We start from the raw sequence: 27,315 nt of genomic DNA on the forward strand, positions 1-27,315 counted from the left end.
AGATAAGGGGTATTGTTATTTTCAGTTTCACATTTTTTTTTTTTAATTTTCATCCTTTATATCATTCCCAAACTCTGGTTTTGGAACTCAATGCCCTTATCTGACCTGGGAAATAATATTTATTTATTTATTTATTTATTTATTTATTTATTTATTTATTTATTTCTGTAGAATATGTGAGTATCTCTTTTGTTAAGATGGGGAACAAAATAAATAAGATGGGGAACATGTATTTTTCACTGAGTATTCATACTAACAAGAAACCCAGCATACATGTAATCTACAAGATATATGTTGAAAGTATAAAGAAATAAACAGTCACAAATTATTTGAGACATAAAACACAAAGTAGACAAAAAACAAGGTCATAGTCTAAACAAAGTAAAATTACATATATCTCATGAGTGATAGAAAAAAACAGTTGCATAGATGATTTTCTTTTGGAGCAACAGGATATTTGTGATTATACATGATTCTCAGATGAATGGCAAAGGTGATACTGAGACCTATATTTGGTATGTAGGAAAATTCTTCATGAATATCATATTATTAAGCCCTAACTTGAAAATTCCTCAGTGAAGAATGCAGCATAGTTTTATATTATCCAGTATTTTCTGACTGATATTTAATAATTTCTTAAATCTTGCAATGAAATATTTCATAGGTGTCAATTGAAGAATTCCATGATGATTTCAGATTGATGTATTAAAACAGATGACCACTAAATCACTTTGAACTAAGAGGGTATGTGATTTCAAAGTTCAGGAGTACCTGAAGGAATAAATATAATTTACTTAAAAATAAAAATATATAGGAGGACAAACTGTATTGATTCATGTCTCCAACCACTGAATGACATCATAATTATTTATCTTCACTAAAGGAATATTCTTATCTTATTGGTATTCTCTAACTATTACAATAAATTGTCTCACATCTCTGGCTCATCAACATTTAATTAGTCAATTTTTGTTTTTTCCTCAAGTAAACATTTATGCATATACTCCTTTTAAGGATTTATTTATTTATTCGAGAGACAAAGGGAGTGAGCAAGTTGAGGGAGGGGCATAGGGAGAGAATCTTCAAGCCAGCTCCCACTGAGTGGCGAGTGTGGAGCTTGATCTCACAACCCATGAGATAATGACCTGAGCTGAAGCCAATAGTCCAGTGCTTAACCAATTGAGCCAGCCAGGCACCCCCATAGACTCCTTTTAATTAATAATGTGTATATTTATTTAATGTTATCATGTATACTCTCCATCAAAACTCATGGCTAGCAATGACAGTTTATATACTGTTGTCCTAATTAAGGTGATATATCCATACACATTAATAGTTATTACTTGACCATTGGAAACTGTTGCCTTGGAATTAGGATTATATACAGTAAGAAGAATGATCAAAGGAAAGAACAAAGAATTATTGGAGTTGCCCATGAATTTTAATTGAAATTTGGGTAATCCAGTAGCAGTCATAATCATCTTTTTCTCTTACTTTCCTTTATAAATTGTATGAAGAATTTGGGAATCTGTGCTAAATCATCTTGGGAATAAAAAATTTATTGTAGTGCCAGCTTTGAGACAGGGGTACCTGACATAGGTGAAATAGATCTGTGAAAGTAGAAGTATCAAAACCCCCAAATAAATCCAAAGACATTTTTCTACTAGGTAAAATTCAGAAATGTTAAAACAAGGAACCTATGCTTGACTTTTATCTTTTAAAACTTAGCTGTGAAAATGTCATTACCTATCTGTGTTGCTGTGCACACCAGCAATATGGACACTTTAAAACTACTGGAGGAAAAAAAAACTACTGGAGGGTTTCCATATCAATTTTATAGAACTAAGATGTTTTTGTGACTCTTTACTCAGTTCCAGTGTCAGTAAATTGGAAAGATAAATAGAGATGATGGCAAAGAGAATAAGCCCTCTATGTATTCTAGAGTCAGTGGAGTTTTTAATGATTCAAGGTAAAAGGAGGATTTCTGCAATACTTGTTTCCTAAACTAAGTATGTCAACTCCCCTTTCTTGACTCTCTGCTCTGTTGTGCATCCCTCATGGTACTGAATCTGCATCTCCATAATTATGTTGCTTTCTCATCTTTAATCTACTTGACAAGATGATAGTATTCCTTAAGCCTGCACAAATGCAATGTGAATGGTAAGAACCATTAGGCAATAGCAATGGTCCTGAATCTGGTGATTAAATAAGCCCTGAAATTCATCTAGTTCAATCTTCATGCAACACTGAAATTCCTACTCCAATATATCCGACAATTTTTCACCAGATTGACTACAAGTATTTTTAGTTTAGAAAGAGCAGAACATAGCACACCATTGCAGACACTCTTAGGAACTCCTTATCAAAGCTTGTATAGAGCTACCCTAGATACAGCTAAAATAACCCTAGGTATAAATAAACCCTATGAGAAAGAGGCATGCTAGTCGGAATCAGTTTCCCTTCTGACTTCCTTAATTCCAGAAAACTAACTCCTATCTTCAATCACTCTCTCTCCCTATACCCTCCTGTAATGCACATTTGTTAGTTGTCTCTTCAACAGCATGTCCCCTTCACTCTTACTAATACTACTCCAGACATCCCAGCAAGGAGTTTGAGTGGGATTGACCACACCTTCAGAGTAGGATCCAATTATCTTAATATATCAGCACATACATTTCACCTCACCACAGTTATCAATTCAAGAAAGACACAAGTCAACTCAGACCAATTTCTGTCACTGGATTCATCTCTGAGATTTCATTTTAAACACTGTACTGATTCTCTGTTTCCTCTTGGGTATGAAGGAGGACATAAACATTCCTAAGAATTATCTTCTTGGAACCTTGAAAAGAATACCTGCTAATAATGGGGCCAAAGGTAAAGAAGCAAAACTGAGAACTGGAGAAGACAGAGAAAGATTCGGTCCATGTTATGTTCAAACTATTCAAAAACCTTTTTATAAACCTAGCTCTTGATTTAAAGAAACGTAAAGCTTCTTGCTAAGTGAAAGAAGCAAGGGGAGGTCAGCTAGAAAGATTGTAGAGTGGGAGGAGCCTAGGCTTTCCTTGTCCCAGGTATACAACCAGATAAAAGTTATATCACTGTAAATAACAGAGAAAATGATTCAAAGGCTGGCAGAACAAACTCCACAATTAAAGATTAAAAAAAGGCCACATTACAAAATGATGGAAGGGCAAAGATGCAGTTTAGGAATGTAATGGACTTTGGAAGTCTATGATGGGGATGGAGCAGGTAACATGGAAAAGGATGGAAATAGACTTTCACACCAGGCAGCCCTCAAAAGGGGAGGATAAATCCTCATAACCTTTGCCTTTGAAAGTGAGGGGGGCCAAATATTGTGAGTTCTTAACAACCAGCGACACTTAAAGCCTGGAGTTTTTTAAAATATGCATGCTGGGTTGTGGAAGAGCCTAGAAGGCATTAGGAAGTGGAATCCCTGCCCTTAAAGACACAGCAAGACAAATAGTGCATGCAAATATAGCATAGAAGCAGCAGTTTGAGAAACACTAGGGGTAGACATGGAGGAGAGTGATTTTTTCATCTCAGAGAGACAGGGGTCATCTGGAAAACCCTGCAGAAATAAAGGTGTTGGCAGGTACCATTCCCTCCTCTGTTCTCCAGCATAAACAAGGGTTACCTGAGGACCAGGGTAGTGCTGTCACTTACTCCCTAACTTGCTTGCACCAATATCTGCCCCCTTGTGCTTTAATAGAACAGCCCTTCCCAGTCATGTTCACCTTAGTCCCCATACTGTTTGTCCCCTCCTCCAGGAGACCAGCTCCAGCCCAGACAATACCACATCTCCCAATCTTGTATTTTCCAGGACCTAACTTCTGGTGGTGGCAGGAGCAGGTTTCATTTTGCAAACAGACCACTGCACATCTTGTTAAAACACACCCCATCTTGTCAAGAGACCACACAGTAGCCACAAGAGGCAAAGAAAGCCTCTGTAGACAACTGGGCTGAAAGAAAAAGAGGTCAAGACTCAACAGAGTACATACAACAACATAGGAGACCATTCCTAAAGTGCCAGGCCCTGGAGAACAGGAGACACTGCACTGCAGGACACTCTAGGACCCCTTCTTCATAAGGCTATTATTGTTAAAGAGCAAGGAAGTAGCTGACTTTCTAACACAGAGAAGCAGACACAGAGAGTTAGACAAAATGTGAAGACAGAGAAATATGTCCCAAATGACAGAATAGGATAAAACCACAGCAAGCAACCTAAGCAAAACAGATATAAGTTCTTTGCCTGATAGAGAATTTAATGTAATGATCATAAAGATACCAAGAAGAGTAGAGAACATCAATAAGACCCTTAACATTGAGTTAAAAAAAAATCAGAGTTGAAGAACACAATAAATGAAATTTAAAATATACTTGATGGTATAGATAGCAGTCTAGATGAAGCAGAGAAAAAAACAATGATCTGGAAGATAGAGTAATGGAAAGAAATCAAGGTGAGCAATAGAGAGGAAAGAAAATTACGCAAATTGAGAATCATCTTAGGGAACTCAGTGATCCTATTAATTATAATGACATTCATATTATAGGGATCTCAGAAGAAGAATAAAGAGAGAAGGGGATTGAAATTTTATTTGAATAAGTAGTAGCCAAAAATTTCCTTAATCTGAAGAAGGAAACAGATATCCAGATGCAGGAGGCACAGAGATCCCTCCAGAAATTCAACCCAAGGAAGTCCACACCAAGACAAACAGTAACTAACATGGCAAAAAGCAGTGATAAAGGAAGAACTTTTATTTTTTTTAAAGATTTAATTTATTCATAGAGACAGAGAGACAGAGAGAGAGAGAGAGAGAGAGGCAGAGACACAGGCAGAGGGAGAAGCAGGTTCCATGCAACAAGCCTGATGTGGGACTGGATCCCAGGTCTCCAGGACCACACCCTGGGCTGCAGGCGGAACTAAACCGCTGCGCCACCAGGGCTGCCCAAGGAAGAACTTTTAAAGCAACAAGACAGTTACAGATAAGAGGAAGCCCCATAAGGCTATGAGTAGATATTTCAGCAAAAATTTTGCAGGCCAGAAAGGAGTGGTATAATATATTCAAAGTACTAAAAGGGAAAAAGTCTCCAGCCAAGAATACTCTTCAAAAAGGTTATCATTCAGAATAGAAAGGAAGATTAAGAGTTTCTCAGAAAAACAAAAACTAAAAGAGATCATGACCACGGCACCATCCCAATAAGAAATATTAAACGGGATACTTGAGTGGAAAGAAAAGACCATAAGTGGGGGATCCCTGGGTGGCGCAGCGGTTTAGCGCTTGCCTTTGGCTCAGGGCGCGATCCTGGAGACCCGGGATCGAATCCCACGTCGGGCTCCCGGTGCATGGAGCCTGCTTCTCCCTCTGCCTGTGTCTCTGCCTCTCTCTCTCTGTGACTCTCGTAAATAAATAAAAAAAATAAATAAATAAATAAAAAAGAAAAGAAAAGACCATAAGTGAAAGTATTAAAAGTAAAAAACAGAAAATCAGTAAAAATAAAGATTTCTGTACAAATCAGTCGAGGGATTCATAAAATAAAATGATGTAAAATATGATACCATATGAATAGGATGTGGAGAGAGGAATAAAGAATGGATTAAAACTTAAGCAACCATCAATTTAATATAGATTACTATATGCATAAGATGGTAGCCACAAGTCAAAATCCAGTAATGATTATGCAAAGAACAAAGAGAAAGGAATCTAAGTAGATTACTAAAGAAAGCCAACAAACCATGAAAGAGAGCAAGAGAAGAATAGATCACTGAAAACCTATAGAAACAACCACAAAACAAGTAACAAAAGGGTAATAAATACAGATATATCCATAATTGCTTTGAATGTAAATGAACTAAATTATCCCATCAAAATACATAGGGTAACAAAGTGGATAAAAAACAAGAATCATCTATAGATCATCTATACGCTGCCAACAAGAAATTCATTTCAGACCAAAAGACACCTACAGATTGAAAGGGGATGGAGAAACATTTATCATGCAAATGGATGTAAAAAAAAAAAAAAAGCGTAGGTAGCTATACTTCTTTGGAAAAAAATAGATTTTAAAACAAAGACTGTAATAAGAGACAAAGAAGGACACTAGAACAATAAAGGGAAAATCCAACAAGAGGATATAACAATTGTAAAAATTAATGCACCAAACAGGGGAGCATTCAAATACATAAAACAATAACAAACAAAAGAAGATAATTGATAAGAATACAATAATAATACGGAACTTTAACACGCCACTTACAGTGATGGACAGATAATCCAAATAGAAAATAAAGGACATGGTGGCCTTGGTTGAGACGCTAGACAAGATAGATTTAATAAACATTTGAGAACATCCCATCCTGAAACAGAAGAATACACATTATTTTCAAGCGCACATAAAAGGGTTTCAATATAGATCACAAATAAGCCACAAAACATGTCTCAAAATTAAAAAAAAAAATAGGACCATTCGTATTTTCTGACCATAGCCCTATGAAACTAAAAGTCAATTTCAAGAAAGAAACCTGGAAAACTCGCAAATATGTGGAGATTAAATAACATGCTACTAAATAAAGAATAGATCAACCAGAAAATAAAAGAAGAAATAAAAATTGCATGGAAAAAAATGAAAATAAAAACACAATAGTCCAAAATCTTTGGGATGCAGCAAAAGTGGTTTTAAGAGGGAAGTATATAGCACTGCAGGCCTACCTCAAGAAGCAAGAAAAACCTCAAATAAACAACATATCCTCACACCTAAAGAGGCTAGAAAAACACAAACAAAGCCCAAATTCAACAAAAGAAAAGAAATCATAAAGATAAGAGCAGAATAAATGATACAGAAACTAAACAAAACAAAGAAACAGGGTGCTGGGTAGCTTAATTGATTGAGTGTCCGACTCTTGATTTCAGATCAGGTCATGATCTCAGGGTCATAGATTGAGCCCTCTGTCAAGCTCTGTGCTCAGCATGGAATCTGCTTGCCCTTCTCCTACTTTCTTAAATAAATAAATAAATAAATAAATAAATAAATAAATAAATTCTTAAAAAAAGAAAGAAAGAAACTTAAAAAATAGATCCATGAAACCAGAAGCTGATTCTTTCAAAAGATCAACAAAGTTCATAAATCTTTAGCTGGGTTCATCAAAAAAAGTTTTTAAAAATTAATTAATCAATACAAGGAGGCCCCAAATAAAATTACTAATGAAAGAGGAGCAATAATAATCATCACCTCAGAAACATAAAACCTATCAAAACTAAAACAGCAAGAAATAGAAAATCTGGACAAACCAAATTAACAGCAATGAAATTGAATCAGTAGTCAGAAAACACTATCCCCAAAAAAGTCTAGGAAAAGACAGATTCCTAGGCAAATCCTACCACACATTTAAAGAAGAGAAATACCTATTGTCAAACTATTCCAAAAATGGAAGAAAAAGGAACACTTCCAAATTTATTCTGGGGCCAATCACCTGATAACAAAACCAGATAAAATCACCACAAAAAAAGAGAACTATAGGCAAATATCTCTCATGAACAGAGATGCAAAAATCCTCAGCAAAATATTAATAAACCGAATTCAACAAAACATTTAAAAAAAAATCATATGTCACAATTGGGGTGCCTGGGTGGTTCATTCAGTTAAAATATCTGCCTTCAGCTTAGGTCATGATCTCAGAGTCCTGAGATCGAGTCCTGTGTTGGACTTTGCACTCAGAGAGGAATCTGCATCTCCTTCTGCCGCTGCCCACCCCCCAGTCATTCTCTCTCTCTCTCTCTCTCTCTCTCTCTCTCTCTCTCTGTCTCAAATAAATAAATGAAATCTCTAAAAAAAAAAAAACCATGCATCACAATCAAGTGGGATTTTATTCCTGGTATGCCAGTGTGGTTCAATATTCTGAAAAACAATCAATATGATATGTTACATCAATAAGGGAAAGGATAAAAATAATATGATCATTTCAATAGACACAGAAAAAGTATTTGACAAAGTACAACATGCATTTGTAAGAAAAATCATCCACAAAATTGGTGTAGAGGGAACATATCTCAACATAATAAAGGTCTTGTGTTAAAAAACCACAACCAACATCATACTCAATGGTGAAAAACTGAAAGCTTTTCCCCTAAGGTCAGAGCAAGACAAGGATTGTCCCACTCTTACCACTTTTATTCAACACAGTTCTGGAAGTCCTAACCACAAGAATTAGACAACATAAAGAAATAAAAATCATCCAAATTGACAAGGAAGAAGTGAAACTCAGTATTTTCAGATGACATGATACTATATGTAGCAAACCCTACGGACTCCACCAAAACGCTAAAGACTACTCCACTCTTTTTTTTTTTTTTTTTTTTTTTTACTCCACTCTTATAACTGGTAAATGAACTCAGTAAAGTCACAGAATACAAAATGTACAGAAATCTGTGGCATTTCTTTTTTTTTCTTTTTTTAATTTTTTATAAATTTATTTTTTTATTGGTGTTCAATTTGCCAACATATAGAATAACACCCAGTGCTCATCCTGTCAAGTGTCCACCTCAGTGCCTGTCACCCAGTCACCCCCACGCCCCGCCCACCTCCCCTTCCACCACCCCTAGTTCGTTTCCCAGAGTTAGGAGTCTTTCATGTTCTGTCTCCCTTTCTGATATTTCCCATTCATTTTTTCTCCTTTCCCCTTATTCCCTTTCACTACCTGCACCCCGATGTTTATAACAGCAAACTGTGGAAGGAGCCTCAGTGTCCATCAAAAGATGAATCTGTTGCATTTCTATACATCACTAATGAAGCAGTAGAAAGAGAAATTAAGGAATAAATCCTTTTTACAATTGTGCAAAAAAATTAGGAATAAACTTTAATGAAAATGGTGGAAAGATCTGCCTTCTAAAAACTATGAAATACTGATGAAAGAAATTCAAGATTCATAGAAATGGAAAATCATTCCATGCTAATGGGTTGGAAGAACAAATATTGTTAAAATGTCTATACTACCCAAAGCAATCTACAGTTTTAAAAACAATCCCTATCAAAATACAGGAGCATTTTTACAGAACTAGGACAAACAATCCTAAAATTTGCATGGAACCACAAAAGACCTTGAATAGCCATAGCAATCTTAAAAAGGAAAACAAACTGGAGGTATCACAAATCCAGATTTCAAGTTATATTACAAAGCAATAGCAATTAAAACAGTATGGTACTGGTATAAAAATAGACACATAGATGAATATAACAGTTTAGAAAAGCTAGAAATAAACGCACAATTATATGGTCAATTAATCTTTAACAAAGGAGGAAAGAATATCTAATGGAAAAAAGACAATCTCCTCCACAGATGGTGTTAGGAAAACTGGAGAGCTACATGCAAAAGAATGAAACCGGACCACTTTCTCTCACCATACACAAAAATAAATTCAATTAAAGACCAAAATGTGAGGTTGAAATCACAAAAATCCTTGAAGAAAGAAGAGGCAGTAATTTCTCTAACATTGGCCACCGCAACATTTTTCCAGATATATGCCCTGATGCAAGGGAAATAAAAGTAAAAATAAACTACTGGAACTACATCAAAATTAAAAAGTTTCAGGCAGTCCCGGTGGCTCAGCGGTTTAGTGCTGCCTTCAGCCCAGGGTGTGATCCTGGAGTCCCAGGATCGAGTCCCATGTCAGGCTCCCTGCATGGAGCCTGCTTCTCCCTCTGCCTGTGTCTCTGCCTCTGTCTCTCTGTGTCTGTCATGAATAAATAAATAAAATCTTTTAAAAAATACACAAAAAATTAAAAAGTTTTTGCACAGTGAAGGAAACAATAAGACTAAAAGGCAACTTATTGAATAAGAGGACATATTTTCAAATTATGTATCTGATGAAGGGTTAGTACCCACAATATATAAAGAACTGATACAACTTAAAATAATCCAATTAAAAACGGGCAGAAGACATGAACAGATATTTCTCCAAAAACGACATACAGATGGCCAACAGACACATGAAAAGATGCTCAACATCACTCATCACCAGGGAAATGCAAATCACAACTATAATGAGATATCACCACACACCTGTCAGAATGGCTAAAATTAAAAGCACACGAAACAAGTACTGGTGAGGGGATATGGAGATAAAGGAAACATCTTGAGCTTTGATAGGAATGCAAACTGGTGCAGTCACTGTGAAACAGTGTGGAAATTCTTCAAAAAAGAGTAGGACTATCCTAGAATCCGTGAATTGCACTAGTGGGTATTTATCCTCCAAATACCAAAAACAAAACAAAAACAAAAACAAAACAGAACCCCTAATTCAAAGGGATGTATGTGTGTTTATTGAAGCCTAAATTATAATGACCAAATTATGGAAGCAGCTAGAGTATCCATCAATAGATGAATGCATAAGGAAGATGTGAGATATATATGTATAACTCAGCCATAAAATTAATGAAATCTTACCATTCATTATGACGTAAATGGAGCTACAGAGTATAACCTGAAGCAAAATAAGTAAATTAAAGAAACACAAATACCCTATGATCTCACTCATACATGGAATTTAAGTAACAAAACAAATTTAAAAAGAGGGAAAAAAAAGAAAGATAGAGACAAACCGAGAAACAGACTCTTAATTATGGAGAACAAATGGGGAGGTGGGTGGGAGGATGAATGAAATAGTTTATGGGAATTAAGGGTACACTAATGAGGAAACAGAAGGGAAGGGAAGAAAGGGAGTGAAGTGGATCCAATCCAGAAGGGCACCAATAGGGCATATTTCCAACTGTAGGACATTGTGGAAAGAATAAAACTATGGAGATGGAACAAGATAAATGGTTGTCAGAAGGCATAGAAGAAAGGAGGGATAAATAGGTGGAACACAAGGGATTTGTAGGGCAGTGAAACTATGGCGTGTGCAATCTTCTTTGTGATTTTAGCCTTTTTCCAGAAAATTGGCTTTGTCTGCCTACCATAGGCACTCGGTTTCCCACCAACCTCTTTCCCTGGGCATAAAGGGAATCTTTGCCCTGGCTTATCTATGGTGACAAATGTATCATAGCAATGTGAGGTGCTAATAATAGAATAGATTGGGTAAGAAGGGATTATATGTGAAACTCTATACTTTCTGATTAATTTTCCTGTAAACCTCAAATTGCTCCATAAAGCAGTATATGTTAATTTATAAAGCTTCGTTTGAAAAATGGGAGTTATTTAAATATACATTCATGCTTTTCCCTTAGAAAAACCTCAAAATATCTCACTGAGGGACACTTGGTCACATATAGAAATGTAATAAAATTGCCTCAATAGTTGGGCTTTGTCATAAAAGATGTCAATGTTCCAGAAGAGTCATTCAGGAAACCTTTTTTTTTTTTTTTTTTGGTACTCCTTAAAGGACACATACTGAACTAGCAAAGACGTGCAGAGATGCTGCGCTGCTCAGAGACTTGGTTTGAGATGGAAAATTATCAAATGCAGTTCAAAATTGGAAAATATAATTTCACAAGTATGAAAGATAGGTTTAGTCAGCTAATCCACATACCGATTGTAGGTCTCAGGTGCAAAATAAATCACTTGGCCCTGTAAAATTCCCAAAAGACTTCTTGGCCCAGAGGTTATTCCTGGAGTTCTTGTTGTAAATATCTGTGTACAATAAAGGTATATATATGTATGTATATTTATACACACACAAGCACACATACATTCTCTGAATCCCTATAAGATAGACATGACATTTTTATCTAACATCTAAGAATATCCATGGGAAATGCTAAGAGGAAATTCAAGATCTGCCTTTGTATATTCCCAGTGGTTTAGAAAAACCATGCATGTAAAAGGTAAGTTAGAATAGTTTCCTGGTTAAAACTGTGGGTGCTGCAATTAGGATCCTTGATTTCAAAACAGGCTTCACATCTTAGGAAAATCCTTGAGTATCTGAGTTGTCTTCTATGTAAAATTAGGATAGTAACATAGTTACTTCATATAGTAGTTATTAACACCCAAGTAAAGTTATTAGAATGGGTTTTAGGAAAATGCTTAGCACATTGCAACCATTAATATGTATTTCCAATGATTATTTTTACCATTACTGCTATGTTGCCCATCCCTGTGTTGCCATATGTGATACGTCTTCCATTCAAATATGCTGTTATTTTCTGTGTAGTTATTACACAGCAAAGCTGGGTACTGTAAGAGACAACCAGATAAAAGAAGCAAAGCCATAATCTTACCAGGCTAATAAAATTGTGGTTACACCTCCACATTTTTAAAATATTTTTCACCTCCACATTTTTAACAAAGTAACCATTCAAAAAATCCCTCTAAGAGTTGCATTAAAAACCATTTCATCTCTCCCATATGTTTGCCTTTTGATGAGAAATTTTGTCTTTTCTTTCTTATCTCAATGTTATGAGAGAGAGAACAATGTAAGGGAGAATAGACTAAATATATATTAATTCACATGATAATATGCTCTACTTATTGTGAAGGGCTGGAATAATCTCAAAAAGGTTCCAATTAATAATTAAAGGGTTAATAAATATTTTACAATGCAGTGTAGTTGTCCATCTAAGTGATGGTATGACAGCCCCACTTGAAAAGTGGCCCCTTTGTGGATTCTAGATTTTGATAGCTCTTTTTAGTTGAAATAGCATTTATTGCCTATCACTTTGAAACTTACCAAGATTTGCAGTCAAAAGCATTCATAAACATCCTTGGTGGCTTTGCCAAAAGTACTGCACTTAATTAAAAACTTGACTAGTTGAATTAATGTTTTATTGACTTGGGAAAAGAATAATTTTATATTGGGGATGCTTTTTAAAGAAAGCTATTGTTATTTTACAATGTTTTGATATGTTATAAGTAAGAACTATTGGGGCACCTGGGTGGCTCAGTGGTTGAATGCCTGCTTCATCTCAGGTCGTGGTCCTGGAGTCCTGACTGAGTTCCACATTGGGTTCTCCATTGGGAGCCTGCTTCTCCCTCTGCCTATATCTCTGCCTCTCTTTCTGTGTCTCTTATGGATAAATAAATAAAATCTTTTTTTTTAAGTAAGAACTACTGAAACTTTAAAAAATTTCTAAAATGTTATTCTTTTTTGGTGAATATGAAAATCGAAATTATTCTGTAAATGGGTCTTTCAATGATAGGTATTGAATAATCATGGTCTTTGACATCTTCAGTGACTGTCTTGTTCTGAAAGAGAACACTCTATACTCTAGATTTTTTTTGTCTTCCTTGATTCCATTTCACGATCCTTAGGAGTTAACGGTTTTTAGTATCTGAATGATACTACAACTTTGGCATAGCAGTTTAAATTTCATGTTAACTCAACCATTGTCTTCAAGAATTCAAATGAGAAGCAGATGAGTAAAACTTTTTCTTTATTGTAGCAAAAGTAGGGCAAGAAAACATCTCTCATATCACCAAGATGGGAAACAACAATTGAAGTCTTCATGCTGGTCCATTACGTACACTTTATTATCCAACCTATGCCCTCCCCTTCCGTTTGTTTGTCAAAGAATGGAATATTAACCCTCTCCAGACTTCTATGCAGTGATACAGAGGAAATAACTTTTACTGTATTTAATAAGTTATTATGAAGTTAGGCAAAAACTACATACAATACATAGCACCAATCAAAGTTCAAACGACATATACATAAATTATGTGGTTATAACAATTAGGTTTACAAAAGCAAGGATTTCAACTCTTATTTTTCTGATACACAATTTATTTTTCCAATTTTAGTATACACGCGGCCGAAGTGAGCACCACAATTTATTTTTCAGAGAGAATAGAACACTCCATAAAAGGGAAGTGGTTTGCCCTTAATCATTCAGATTTTTTGTTTTTTTTGTGTGTGTTTTTGTGGTTTTTGTGTGTGCATGGGGCTTGATCTCAAAACCTGAAGATCAAGAGACACATGCACTACCAACTGAGCCAGCCAGACACCTTCATACCTTCATTCAGATACTTAATAACTTTTCTCAGGCCATTTTATTCTCCTTCCATTTCACCATGCCAAATTGATACTTAGGTTTTTACTAAGATGAAGGAATAAATAATGTATTTTCATTTAGTATGTACTTTACCCATTTTCTTTCTGTGTTTCATATAACAGACTTGGCTCACCTGTCTGTAAGAATATCCAACTCTACATCTACTCACTTCACTGCCTTTCTGCTGACTGGAGTCCCAGGATTAGAAGATTTCCAAATCTGGATCTCCATCCCCTTCAGCTTCATGTACCTTTTGGCTGTGATAGGCAATGGTCTGGTTATGGCAGTGGTGGCCTGGGACAGAAACCTCCATGAACCCATGTATCTCTTCCTGGCCATGTTGGCACTCAATGATGTTTTCCTTTGTACAGTCACAGTGCCCAAAATGCTTCTCATCTTCTGGCAGGGCCCTTCCCCATCAACGTTTCCTGCATGTCTCACACAGATGTTTTTTGTTCATGCTCTGTTCCTCTCTGAGTCTGCTGTTCTCTTGGCCATGGCTTTTGATCGCTATGTGGCTATCTGTGCACCACTCCATTATGCAACCCTACTTACCGGATCTCTCATCAGCAAGGTAGGTCTGGCTCTGGTGGCTCGGAGTGTGGCTGTGGTCACCCCTGGTGTCCTCCTCATTCTCCGGTTGCATTTCTGCCGGAGCAATGTCATCCACCATACCTACTGTGAGAACATGGGCATTGCCAAGTTGGCCTGTAATAACATTTCCCTTAATAGCATTTATGGGCTCACTGCTGCTCTCCTCACCACAGGGCTAGACTTTGTCCTCATCTCCCTGTCCTACTGTCTAATCCTGAGAACAGTCTTCCAACTGCCTTCTAGGGAAGCCCGGACAAAGGCCTTTGGAACATGTGGAGCTCATATATGTGTCATCTTGATATTTTATACTCTGGCCTTCTTTTCCTTCTTTACCCATCGCTTTGGAAATCATGTACCCAGGCATGTCCTTATCATCCTGGCAAACCTCTACTTATTGGTGCCACCTACTATGAACCCTATTGTTTATGGAGTAAAAACAAAAGAGATAAGGATGCGTGTCTTGGGGCTCTGTAACCAACCAAAATGACCCAAGCGTTATGAAGCAACAAGGATTTGGTGAGTACAGGATGGAGGATCAGATTTAAATGTCAAGTGTGAATCAACCTGGGCAAATCTATTCTCTGAATACTTAACCTTGGGATAGAGCTTAAGATATTCACATTTCCAAATGTTGTCTTCCAAACCAGGGTAAACAGGAAGCTAATAGGCAACTGCTCCAGTAACATCAAGGAGTAGCTCAACATATTAAGGTAATAAACAGAGTATACAAATAATTTAATAAATATTTGTTAAAAATAAATAAATAAATAAATAAATAAATAAATAAATATTTGTTAAACAGATAAATGTATTAACTAATCACATGCAAACTGCTGATAATTTTATGTAAGAAATGACCTAATATGTCTTTATCTATTATATAGAATGTATACTTTAAACACTTCTTTCTTTTCCTCTGAAAAGTATTTCCCTTAGCTTGCAGAAAATGTCTGTTTCATAGCTCCTTTAATATCATACTGTAATAAAGATTCTTTTGGTTGCACACAATAGAAACTTACTTTGGTTAGGTTAAGTAAACAAACCAACAAAAGAGAGAATCTGAGGAATGACATGACATCCAAGAAATTTTGAGTATCTATGACTTAGGAAGGACCAAAGTCAGGCTAACTGCCCCATCTTGGGTCAGATTGCTAAAACAGCATCAATCTGTTACATCTCTTAACATTCTGATTAATGGGGATGAAATTGTGTCAGGAAAATTCTCAAAAAAAGATAAATTATGGCAGACTGTCAAGATTATGTTCGCTGGATTCATTTAGCTCTTTACATAAATAAGCATATGCAATTTAGCTAGTGTAGCTTTTCACACACCAGACATTCTTACTGAGTGCATTATATAGTGCCTGGGACAAATTGTATCATCTCTAAATTTATCTGACATAGTTTCTGGAATGTGATCCCTTTTGTCGTCTAGAAAATATTCACCTGTTGATTAATAAAAGAGTTTTCCCTGGCATAAGACAACAAAAAAATGCATCATGAAGATAATATAAACATATACATGGTCTAGTGGTTGAATTAATTGACTAGAGTACCTTTAAAATACTTATATTGCTATCATTCTCTTTATCAATGCATATGACTATTTCTAGACTCTAGAAATAGACACTATATATTTTTAAGGAATTATGTTTTTATTATTTAGAGATACCATATTGAATAACTGAATGACTAAGCGGGATAATGAAGTATTGCAATGCTTTGTATAAAAGAAAATGCCAGACACTATAATGACAAATGAGATGTGTTATTTTTTTCTTGTCATTGTGTTTTGCCACAAGGAGACTTCTGTATCATCAAGAGAAACAAGGTATAACCTAAAATATAACATTTGACATTATGAAAACAATTGCATTGCATTTTTGCCTAATGATTGGGGATTAGAATATAAAAATGAATTATGATTTGGGCTTCAATGGGTAACTTACAGATTCTGCAAGAAAGCAGAGAATGTTTTCAAAAGGCAAATAAATATTTGTGACGTTGTCAAAAAAGGCAACATGAGTAAGAGTGCCTCTTGCTTTATAAATCCATATAGAAATGAAAAACATGCTTCAGTCATATTATTGTAATTCTAGGCAGGAACTTCCTGTTTTTGGAGTACCAACTGCTTGCTGAAAGACTACACTTCTGCTTTTGTTAAGGTTCAAAACAAAATGTTTCTGTTCCCAACTCAATACCACCTTGTCATTAATGCATTCATTCATTCATTCATTCATATATGAAATTACTCATCTCCTCACCAATTGTATTTTATGTGAAGAATTATCTTAATTTTAAAAACATGTACCTTCCAAGTGTTTTTGGTTGAAGTATATTTTATTATTATAATGTAATTATAGTAATACATTAAATAATACTTTGTGTGCTCAAATATTGGGTATTTATGTACATATTCTTTTAAAATGGTTTTACTAATATGCAAAATGCAAAATCTGGGATACAACAGTTTAAACATATTTCTATTAACAACAACAAAAAACTAATAACTGTGTTTTTTGGAGTACAAGTGCTAGGGAAGATATGTTCAACATTCATAAGTTAAAGATATATTTTGTAGGGATGCCTGGGTGGCTCAGTGATTCAGTGTCTGCTTTTGGCTCAGGGCGTGATCCCAGAGTCCCAGGATCCAGTCCCAAATCAGGCTCCCTGCAGAGAGCCTGCTTTTCTCTCTGCCTATGTCTCTGCCTCTCTCTCTGAGTCTAAATAAATAAATAAATAAATAAATAAATAAATAATAAATATCTGGTATCTGCAGTTCTTATTTAAAGATGATTATAGTTAAATGCTATACAATGAATAGCTGATGGTAATGATCACTCTCAAAATTTTCACTTTTTCTATCAATTTTTTATTGCACCAAATACTATCTAATTTTGATATTTATGTACCTTTTTTATTCTTAGTTGATGTACTTACTCAAGGTGAATTTGTTAAAAGGAGAGGGGTAATTAGAATTAGAATCAAGAAATAGGTTAAAAGGGTGGAAACAATATAGTTGAATTAAAAGCAGATAGCAGAAATTGCAAATGTATTCCATATACCTGAAATTTGAAATCCTAATTTTAATTTAGTAAGCTCTTTTATTATATTACATGTGGGTTCATGACATGTCAAATCTTTTCCTTCAAGATTATTTTATTTTATTTTATTTTTTATTTTTTATTTTTTAAATTTTTATTTATTTATGATAGTCACAGAGAGAGAGAGAGAGAGAGAGAGAGAGAGAGGCAGAGACACAGGCAGAGGGAGAAGCAGGCTCCATGCACTGGGAGCCCGACATGGGATTCAATCCCGGGTCTCCAGGATCGCGCCCTGGGCCAAAGGCAGGCGCCAAACCGCTGCGCCACCCAGGGATTCCTATTTTATTTTATTTTTAAAAGATTTTTATTTATTTAATCATGAAAGACAGAGAGAGAGAGAGAGGCAGAGACATAGGCAGAGGGAGAAGCAGGCTCCATGCAGGAAGCCCGATGTGGGACTCGATCCTGGGATTTCACAATCACGCCCTGAGCTGAAGGCAGATGCCCAACTGCTGAGCCACCCACAGGCATCCCCTTCAAGATATTTAAAAATATCCAAGCCAGTCATTCTTTTTTTTTTCAATAATTGATTCATTCCTTTTATCATTTATACACTTAATTATTTAGTGTCATTTTTATACCAAGCATAATATTCATTCTTACAGGTACCAACTCTTTGATATATGATATAACAGGATATGTAAAATATATTAATTATTATTACATAAATACTGGGAACCATGACACATTTAAAGTCTTATTTGTCCCCTTTGTTTATTTTGCCTTTGCACAATTATAGCCATACAAACTAAGAATATTCAATTACATTTGCTAGTATTTTTATACAACACTATTCAGACAGATACTAACACATTCAGAATTATAAGGAAAGATAGTTTTAGTATTGAAAAGAGTCCTAGATAAAATTGAGACCCTAATCTTTAGCTATTTCTAGCTGCCACAAATTTTTACTAGCTACACCCCCAATGAGCTACATTGTTAAATGAATTAAATTCTTCATAGCCAGGGATACTAAGGATAATATTTTTTTAATTCAAATAAGTAGTATACCCTAAATTATTATTAAGATGCATTTAACCCAATGGAATATGATCACAAGACTTCATATCACAATATGTTGACTATTTCAAAACTTATTATAGTTTCAATTTAAAAATGAGTTTCAATTTTTATAAATTTAAAATTATTTCTAAAAATTTAGTAAGAGAAAAAAATAGGCATATTGCCTCTACTGTTCCTGAGAAAACTAAATATCCTTAGTAGGGCATAACATGTGTATAAACTTTAAATATATGATGCAATGCACAATGAGGATTGCTAACCTCTGCATTGAGCCCTAAAATGCTCTTATATTAAACTTGTCCTATCTTTCAGAAAGAAAGAAAAAATAGATATAAAAAGCAAATGATTAAAAAAAGTAATTGATATAACAAGAAAAGTAATAAAAGTACCTAGCAAATACAGTGTGTAAAGGGAAACAAATATTCATGGGTTTAATATATTTAATGAAAAATTAACAGATAAATGACCCTGGAAGAGATTAGGATTAGATATGGAAGAAAATAGATAGAAATGATATCTACCACACTCCATCAAATGTGTTTATATTTACAGGGAATGTATAAAATACATGTTAATTCAAGCTGTATAGTGCCAGGAGATACCACTGTCTCCTTAGGAACTTCTTGAGATGCTCTGTTGCCTCCAATTCTGTTCTTTACTCTTTGTTGGCAAATATGATGCCTACAAACCTAGAGCAGACAAATCAGTATGTGTTTACATCATTTAGATTGCTGCTATTATTGTCTTGAGGACATGCCTACATCATAGTAGAACTGATTTTTGTGGGGAAAAGTAGGTGGAGAACGCCTTGGCGGATCTGTTTGGTCTTCACACTATAGATGATTGGATTAAGCACGGGTGGAACCAATAAGTAGATGTGAGCCATGAAGATGTGGATGAGGGGAGAGGAGTGTTTGGCAAAACGATGGACAATAGAGAGCCCAATCATCGGCACATATAGGATGAGTACAACACAGATGTGGGATGCACATGTGTTGAGGGCCTTAAGCCTCCCCTCACGTGATGCGATTCTTAATATTGAGTGCAGAATGTACATATAAGACACAAAAATACCCAGAGAGTCCATGCCCCACAGCACAATAACCAGAATCAACCCATATATAATATTAAACATGGTGTCAGCACAGGCAAGACGAATCATGTCCTGGTGCAGACAATAAGAATGAGAAAGGATGTGGGAGTGGCAGAAAGGAAAGAAGGCCAACCTGGCCAAAAGTGGAATCATGGCAAAGGCACTCCTAAGCAGGGCTGCAAGTCCAATTTTAATGATAAGTCTTGGGGTGAGAATGGTAGCATATCGTAGAGGGTGGCAGATAGCCACATAGCGGTCAAAGGCCATGGCCAAGAGCACAGATGATTCAGTGAAGGAGAAAGTGTGAATTAAAAACATTTGGACCACGCAGATATTGAACTGGATTTCCCGGGAAATGGACCACAACACCCTGAAGAGTGATATCATTGTGGGCATGGACATGCCCATGTCAGTGAGGGAAAGCATGGCCAGGAAGTAGTACATGGGCTCATGGAGCCTGGGGTCTGTCCGAACAATATGCAGGATGGTGCAGTTACCCATTATTCCAACAAGGTAGAGGAGACAGAATGGAATGGATATCCAGTGGTGAAATTCCTCATAGCCAGGGATACCTGTGAGATAGAATGTGGAGGACAGGCTATTACTGGAGTTTGAGGTTGCCATGGAGCTCGCTGTGCAGCTAACAATCCAAATTCAGGATCCCAAGCCAGTGGGGAGGGCAATCATGAGATCAGCATCTGAGTCAGGAAAACAAAACAAAACAAATGACATTTCTCGTTTGCACTCTTCCATGCATCCTCACATTTTTGCTCTGTCTGTCTAGGTTGCATTGCTGTGCATTGTCAGGTAAGTGAAATATCCACTTTATGACCACAAGGATATTTCTTCCTGCCTCCTGGATGCAGATCCATTGACATTCTGTCTAAATACAGACAATCTTCTTCAAAGACACTACTCAGAACAGCATGCACACAAACAATTCTAGATTAGATCTTTCACTTTATAATTTCCTTCCAGAATTTTCTTGGCAAGGGCTACTGAGCTTTGTTAACTTTAGCTTCTCTCTCTCTCTCTCTTTTTTTTTTTTTTAAGACGCATGCAGTGATTTACACACAATGTCTTTATGCCTAAGCCACATAGCTTTTTCAGTACTACTGAAACACTATGTGATATATCCTTAAAGAAAATAGAGAATCCAGAAGTGGACCCTCAACTTTATGGCCAACTAATATTCGACAAAACAGGAAAGACCATCCACTGGAAAAATAAAACAGTCCCTTCAATAAATGGTGCTGGGAAAATTTGACATCTACATGCAGAAAATGAAACTGAAACATTCTCTTACACCATACGCAAAGATAAACTCAAAATGGATGAAAGATCTAAATGTGAGACAAGATTCCATCAAAATCCTAGAGGAGAACACAGCCAACACCCTTTTTGAACTCGGCCACAGTAACTTCTTGAAAGATACATCCACGAAGGCCAGGGAAGCAAAAGCAAAAATGAACTACTGGGACTTCATCAAGATAAGAAGCTTTTGCACAGCAAAAGAAAGAGTCAACAAAACTAAAAGACAATCTACAGAATGGGAGAAGATATTGCAAATGACATATCAGATAAGGTACTAGTATCCAAGATCTATAAAGAACTTATTAAACTCAACAGCAAAGAAACAAACAATCCAGTCATGAAATGGGCAAAAGACATGAAGAGAAATCTCACAGAGGAAGACACAGACATGGCCAACAAGCACATGAGAAAATGCTCCGCATCATTCGCCATCAGGGAAATACAAATCAAAAGCACAATGAGATGCCACCTCACACCAGTGAGAATGGGGAAAATTAACAAGGCAGGAAACCACAAATGTTGGAGAGGATGTGGAGAGAGGGGAACCCTCTTGCACTATTGGTGGGAGTCTGAACTGGGACAGCAACTCTGGAAAACTGTGTGGAGGTTCCTCAAAGAGTTGAAAATAGACCTGCCCGACGACTCAGCAATTGCACTGCTGGGGATTTACCCCAAAGATACAGATGCAATGAAACGCCGGACACCTGCACCCCGATGTTTCTAGCAGCAATGTCCACAATAGCCAAACTGTGGAAGGAGCCTCGGTGTCCATCGAAAGATGAATGGATAAAGAAGCTGTGGTCTATGTATACAATGGAATATTCCTCAGCCATTAGAAATGACTAATACCCACCATTTGCTTTGACCTGGATGGAACTTGAGGATATGCTGAGTGAAATAAGTCAATCAGAGGACAAGCATTATATGGTCTCATTCATTTGGGGAATATAAAAAATAGTGAAAGGGAATAAAGGGGCAAGGAGAAAAACTGAGTGGGAAACATCAGAAAGGGAGACAGAACATTCCCTAACTCTGGAAAACGAACAAGGGGTGGTAGAAAGGGAGGTCGGCGGGGTTTGGGGGTGACTCTGATGGGCACTGAGGGAGGCACTTGATGTGATGAGCACTGGGTGTTATGCCATATGTTGACAAATTGAATTCCAATAAAAAAAAAGAAATTCAGATAAGGATGGGTCAGCAGTACTTATTAACATAAGCAGCTCTTAACAACATATCCAAAATTATGTAAAGACTCCTAACTCGGGGAAACGAACTAGGGGTGGTGGAAGGGGAGGAGGGCGGGTGTTGGAGGGGAATGGGTGACGGGCACTGAGGTGGACACTTGACGGGATGAGCACTGGGTGTTTTTCTGTATGTTGGTAAATTGAACACCAATAAAAATTAATTTAAAAAAAATTATGTAAATGTCGCCACAGGCCTGGTCTTGACCAGCGTCACCACAAGCTAAAATGGGTTAAAATAGACTTACTTGAAATAATTTAGAATTTTAAGAATTATAACAATGGACTGTGTCATTTGATATGTAATGTTCCTATTATATATAATTTTAGCAAAGTATAGTTGCTTCTGACTTTAAAGTTTCAGAAGTTTCAGAACCTTCTTTCTTAAAGGTCAGATCTAATCCATCAATTTGAGAGTGGTACCTTCTATAAAAATGAGTAACTAAATAAATTAGGTATAAGGAAAGATAGAGGTGATATCTTTAGGTAATAAATTAGGTATAAGGAAAGATAGAGCAGAAATTCATGCTTCAAAGCAAAAACTAGAGAAAACAAGATAACGAGAAAGTATGATGCTCAGAAAAAGCATCTGACCTGGATGCAAAGTCTTTCCTACCCAGAACAAATGAGAAAACATATTTCCCACCAATAGAGTCCCGTACCCCTTCTGTGGTCAAGAACAACATCTCTGAAGTACAACAGATGAGCCACCTCTCAAAATCCCACTTGCCCATCACTTGCCAAGAATCCCTGCTCACCAAAATGCTGTTTTGAGAATTTGCAATCCAGGAGACAGCTTACTTCCCACTGCTAATAAATAATCTGGCATCTTCCTGTCTTGTAAAGTCTGCCTTGGACTTTGTGAGATTCAGATCCCCTTCAGTCTTGTCTAGTTCCATGCACAAACTCTGACTGTGGCAGATATGTGGCTGGAATGATTAATAATCATAGTTTTCTATGCAACAGAAGACATGTAATAATGAAATTAAATAAATAAATAAATAAATAAATAAATAAATGCCAGAGATCATAAATCCAGTCTTTCTGACTACTTATATTACAATTAAATCCTGCCCACACATTGTGGGATCTCCTGCTATTTTCTTCTATCACCAAGTCTTGCTTCTCTTGCCCTGGGCTTATCTCCCTCACCCTCCTGTCCACCCTTGCACTTATTACCTTCCAAGCTCAAATTTTCCAATATGATTCCTTCTCTTCCCTGATTATCTTCCAAGATGTCATCCCTAATCCAATAGGAAATCTGCCTTTCGTTTACCTCACTGCTGGTCAGTTCACACTATTACTCTCACTTTATGGTGACTCTTTCCCTCTGCCAAGAAAAGGTGAACCTGAAGTTTAATGGAAAACTGGAATATACCTGATCTGGAGGCCAGGCTGCAGCAGCTTTATCATTTCCATGACTTTCTATTGAGGTTTGAGGGGGCAACTGCCCTCCATCCACCTTGTTCAGACTCTTTCTCTGCTTCCAGAAGCACATCCACCTCGGTAATATTCTAGTCCCAATGCTTGCTCACGTTTGGGTTGGGCAAATGGCTTATTTCCCTCTGGAATCAAAGGAGCCTCATCTGTAAACTGTAGATAAAAACAGCTTGACAAGATTGTGCTTATAATTAAAAAGGAGATCTTGTGGGTAAAATACTTAGCACGGCACCTTACAGGGCTTTGGGATCATGCCCTGGGCTGAAGGCAGACGCTCAACTGCTGAGCCACCCAGGTGCCCCCCTATAGTGGTAAGTCTTAAAGGCAGGTAGTATCAGTCCTCTTTGTTCTTCAATAATGAGTTGGCTATTCTGGATCTTTTGCCTCTACGTATATACTTTAGAATCAGTTTGTCAAATCCACAAAACATCTTGTTGGCAATTTCATTGGGATCACATTAAATCTGTAGAGGTTTGAGGGGGCAACTGCCCTCCATCCACCTTGTTCAGACTCTTTCTCTGCTTCCAGAAGCAATTTCATTGGGATCACATTAAATCTGTCACTTACATATAGTGACCATAAAATAATAGTGATGATGATGTCAGTAATGACAATAACGATATTTCTTGGAAGTGTAATGGGAGGTAGGAGGATAATGAGGAGACTGTGGAGTATCCTTCCAGAAAGGGAACACCCTGAGTGGGCATCTTACAAAAGTGATCTAGGTCAGCTGAGGGATTGGAAGTGAGGGATATCAGGTTCATCTCTGTTTCTTCCAGGGAAAATTCAGTATAGATATAGGTATAAATTGCTTCATGTCCTTTACCTCCAAATTCTTCTGGTAATTTCAATCACTATACTGACATAGTTTTCATTCTGTTCCTTACCAATTTGGGAAGGAAAATAAAGGTAGAGCCCAGGATAAAATGGGAAGTCTGTCAAAAAAAAAGGAATGATATCTTTGGGGACTATCACAAGCCTGGAATCTGAGCAGCCATGTCAGTGTTCTGAAGTTGCCACAACATATATTCACTATGTTCCACAGATTCACTAGGATCTGCTCTGCCTATTATTCCACAACTCCTCATAATGTGGCATTGGTGCATTTTGACTGCTCAATTCCTATTGCTTCTGATTCTTTTCAGATTCATTCACATGGCCTCGTGAGGTATTCTACCATTCCTCAGAATAGGAGATGTAGTCGATAGACTCAAAAATCAGAAGGAGCTATAATTTGAGGTGTAGACTCCTGAGTCACAATTATGTCATATTGGAAAGCACTGATACTTGGGATTCTAAGGGACTTTGAAGGTTATCTGATACAGTCCCAATCACATTCTGGAATCCCCATTCTGTCATGTCACAAAAATAATCCTTCACCCCTGGAAGCATCACATCCTGCCCATGGACACACAGACCACCCACCATAGAGATCTGGGGTATCCTTGGCATCCAATCTGAAAAGTCTGACCGAATCTGGCTTGAAAGCTATAGGAATGAGCATGAAGGCATTTTGGTGAAAATCATGTCCTATGATGACCTGAGAACCCTTCCCTTCTTGAACATTCTCCTGGTCCTTCTCACACTCTTCAGTGTCCACTCTCCTCCCTGTTGTGTCTCACGTCCCCCTCTGTGTTTTCCTCTTACGCCCACTTTTATTGTCTCCAGTCCTCACCTACCCGGTAGGCTAGTTCCTCTGGCCACTGGAGACCATTCTAATTCTCTGAGCAAGAAGGATCAGTTCATAAGTCTTCTCCCAGTCCTTTGAGATATGAGGCCCCAGGATAAATGCAGGACAGTGTGTGTAACCCTGTCAGTGCCACTGACACTGTTTGTCAGTTTGGGCTCTCTCCACTATTTAAGCTACATTCGGGTGTAGCAGTTTGGGAATACAGGGCCAAGAAGGCTATTGAGATTCTCTAATGCTTATTGCCTCAATGTGTGGAACCAATGAGTTAGTGCAAAGTGATATGAAATACTACTTTGTATCCAGAATATGATAGGGCAGTAAAGATTTTGAACATGGTGTAGCCAAAGAGGGTAACTTATAAAGGTTTAATTTGTGTTACTTTCAGTCAATTTTGCTGTAAACCTAAAGCTTCTATAAATTAAAATGTATTTTGAAAAACACATAATTAGCAGTAAAACCAATGTCATCACTCAGATCTGATTGGCTGTGGTAGTACATTTTTCACTGTGCCATAGATTTCTTCCTAATGATACAGATTTATATGTTTAATTTGAATAAAATTAAAAGCTTTTACTGAAGTATTCATATGTATGGGGTTTGCTATATGACCAACGCAGCAATGGTGAATGAGGGAAAATATCGAAGTGCCAATATCCAGAGTGAAATGTATGAAAATCTAAATATCTTCCATTGGGAAGACAATGATACACCTTGAAAGCTGAAGAATGTGTAAGAGTCTTGGGTTTGGAGTACATAATAAGAAATAGTGCATTTGTAAGACAATAAATAGAGTGAGGCATGGTATGATAGACGTTTTCACTACAGAATAATTCCCCTCACCTTTTTTTTAATTTTTAAGTATTTTAATTTTTTTATAAAGATTTTAGCCTGAACAGTTTAGGGACTGCCAAATTACAGGGCGAGGCTTTGAGATTGAAATAGCAGAATTTGTGAGGCTATGCTGCTTGCTGGGGAATGAGGAGAAGGAGATCCATTTGTACCAACACGAATTTCACTCAGCATGATGACAAGGATGTGTCAGGTAAGGAATAGCTCCTTACGTTGCTCCTGACTCTCCACTTGTGACACAATTCATATTTACTTCTGACCTCAGCAGGCAAGAATTGCAACACTGTGATTATAGTCCACACCCTGAGAGCATCCTTCACTTCCTTACATGTATCCAATGAGTCAAACAACTTTATGACTTTTCTCTCCATTCCCTCTCTAGGAAAATTCATCCAAACTTCCCATCATCACCCTTCCTGTGCTCTGCACACTGCTGTATTGGCTGATCCCTCCCTCCCCATATTGTGATTTGCTTACTATACTTGTTCCATTTCTTAACACCATAGAACCTTTGAATGTCATACTGGTACCATAACAAACAACCTGGCCCACACACACTTTCTTCTTTTTAGGAGCACAATTGACACTGCTCCTCAGACACTCTTTTACTCTACCCATTAATATCTGAGACGGAGGGAATTCTCATCTCCTGAGACCTCAACCACCAGCCAATGCCAGGTTCTTGACTTCACTGGAGAAAGAATTTAAAGACAAGAATAAGTCAGAATAAAGTACAGCAGAAGAAGCTTTGCTGCAAAGCAAAAGTGCGTGCTCCAGATTAGGAGGTGTGGGTAAACTCAGAAAATCAAGGGGTGCTGGGTATATGCTGGGCTCTTGATGCTTATGGGTGGTTATAAATTGGGTGCAAAATATTTTTGTGGGGTTCGGTGACTAGAACTGGATTTCTAGGAACTCTGCATAATGTTTTTCATGCTCTATGGTAGACACTATGTGCAGTCTAATTTT

General features: G+C 36.9%; 2 protein-coding genes across 2 annotated transcripts; one reads left to right on the forward strand and one right to left on the reverse strand.

Annotated features, from left to right (window-relative positions):
- The first annotated feature begins 11,825 nt into the window (after positions 1-11,825).
- Positions 11,826-15,082, forward strand: LOC112912417 (olfactory receptor 52Z1P-like). Its single transcript, XM_072725321.1, has 2 exons — positions 11,826-11,838; positions 14,124-15,082. The coding sequence occupies exons 1-2, from the start codon at positions 11,826-11,828 to the stop codon at positions 15,080-15,082; spliced, it is 972 nt and encodes a 323-aa protein (XP_072581422.1).
- Positions 15,083-19,479: 4,397 nt separating this feature from the next.
- On the reverse strand, positions 19,480-20,439 carry LOC112912424 (olfactory receptor 51L1-like). The gene has a single exon (XM_025989125.2). It carries the CDS (start codon positions 20,437-20,439, stop codon positions 19,480-19,482), a length of 960 nt encoding a protein of 319 aa, XP_025844910.2.
- Positions 20,440-27,315: the final 6,876 nt, after the last annotated feature.

Source organism: Vulpes vulpes, chromosome 11 (assembly GCF_048418805.1).
Source record: "Vulpes vulpes isolate BD-2025 chromosome 11, VulVul3, whole genome shotgun sequence".
Taxonomy (NCBI): domain Eukaryota; kingdom Metazoa; phylum Chordata; class Mammalia; order Carnivora; family Canidae; genus Vulpes; species Vulpes vulpes.

Bases quoted from the DNA above. Each gene is read 5' to 3' on its own strand.
- LOC112912424 (XM_025989125.2), bottom strand. From the start codon at position 20,439: ATGGCAACCTCAAACTCCAGTAATAGCCTGTCCTCCACATTCTATCTC.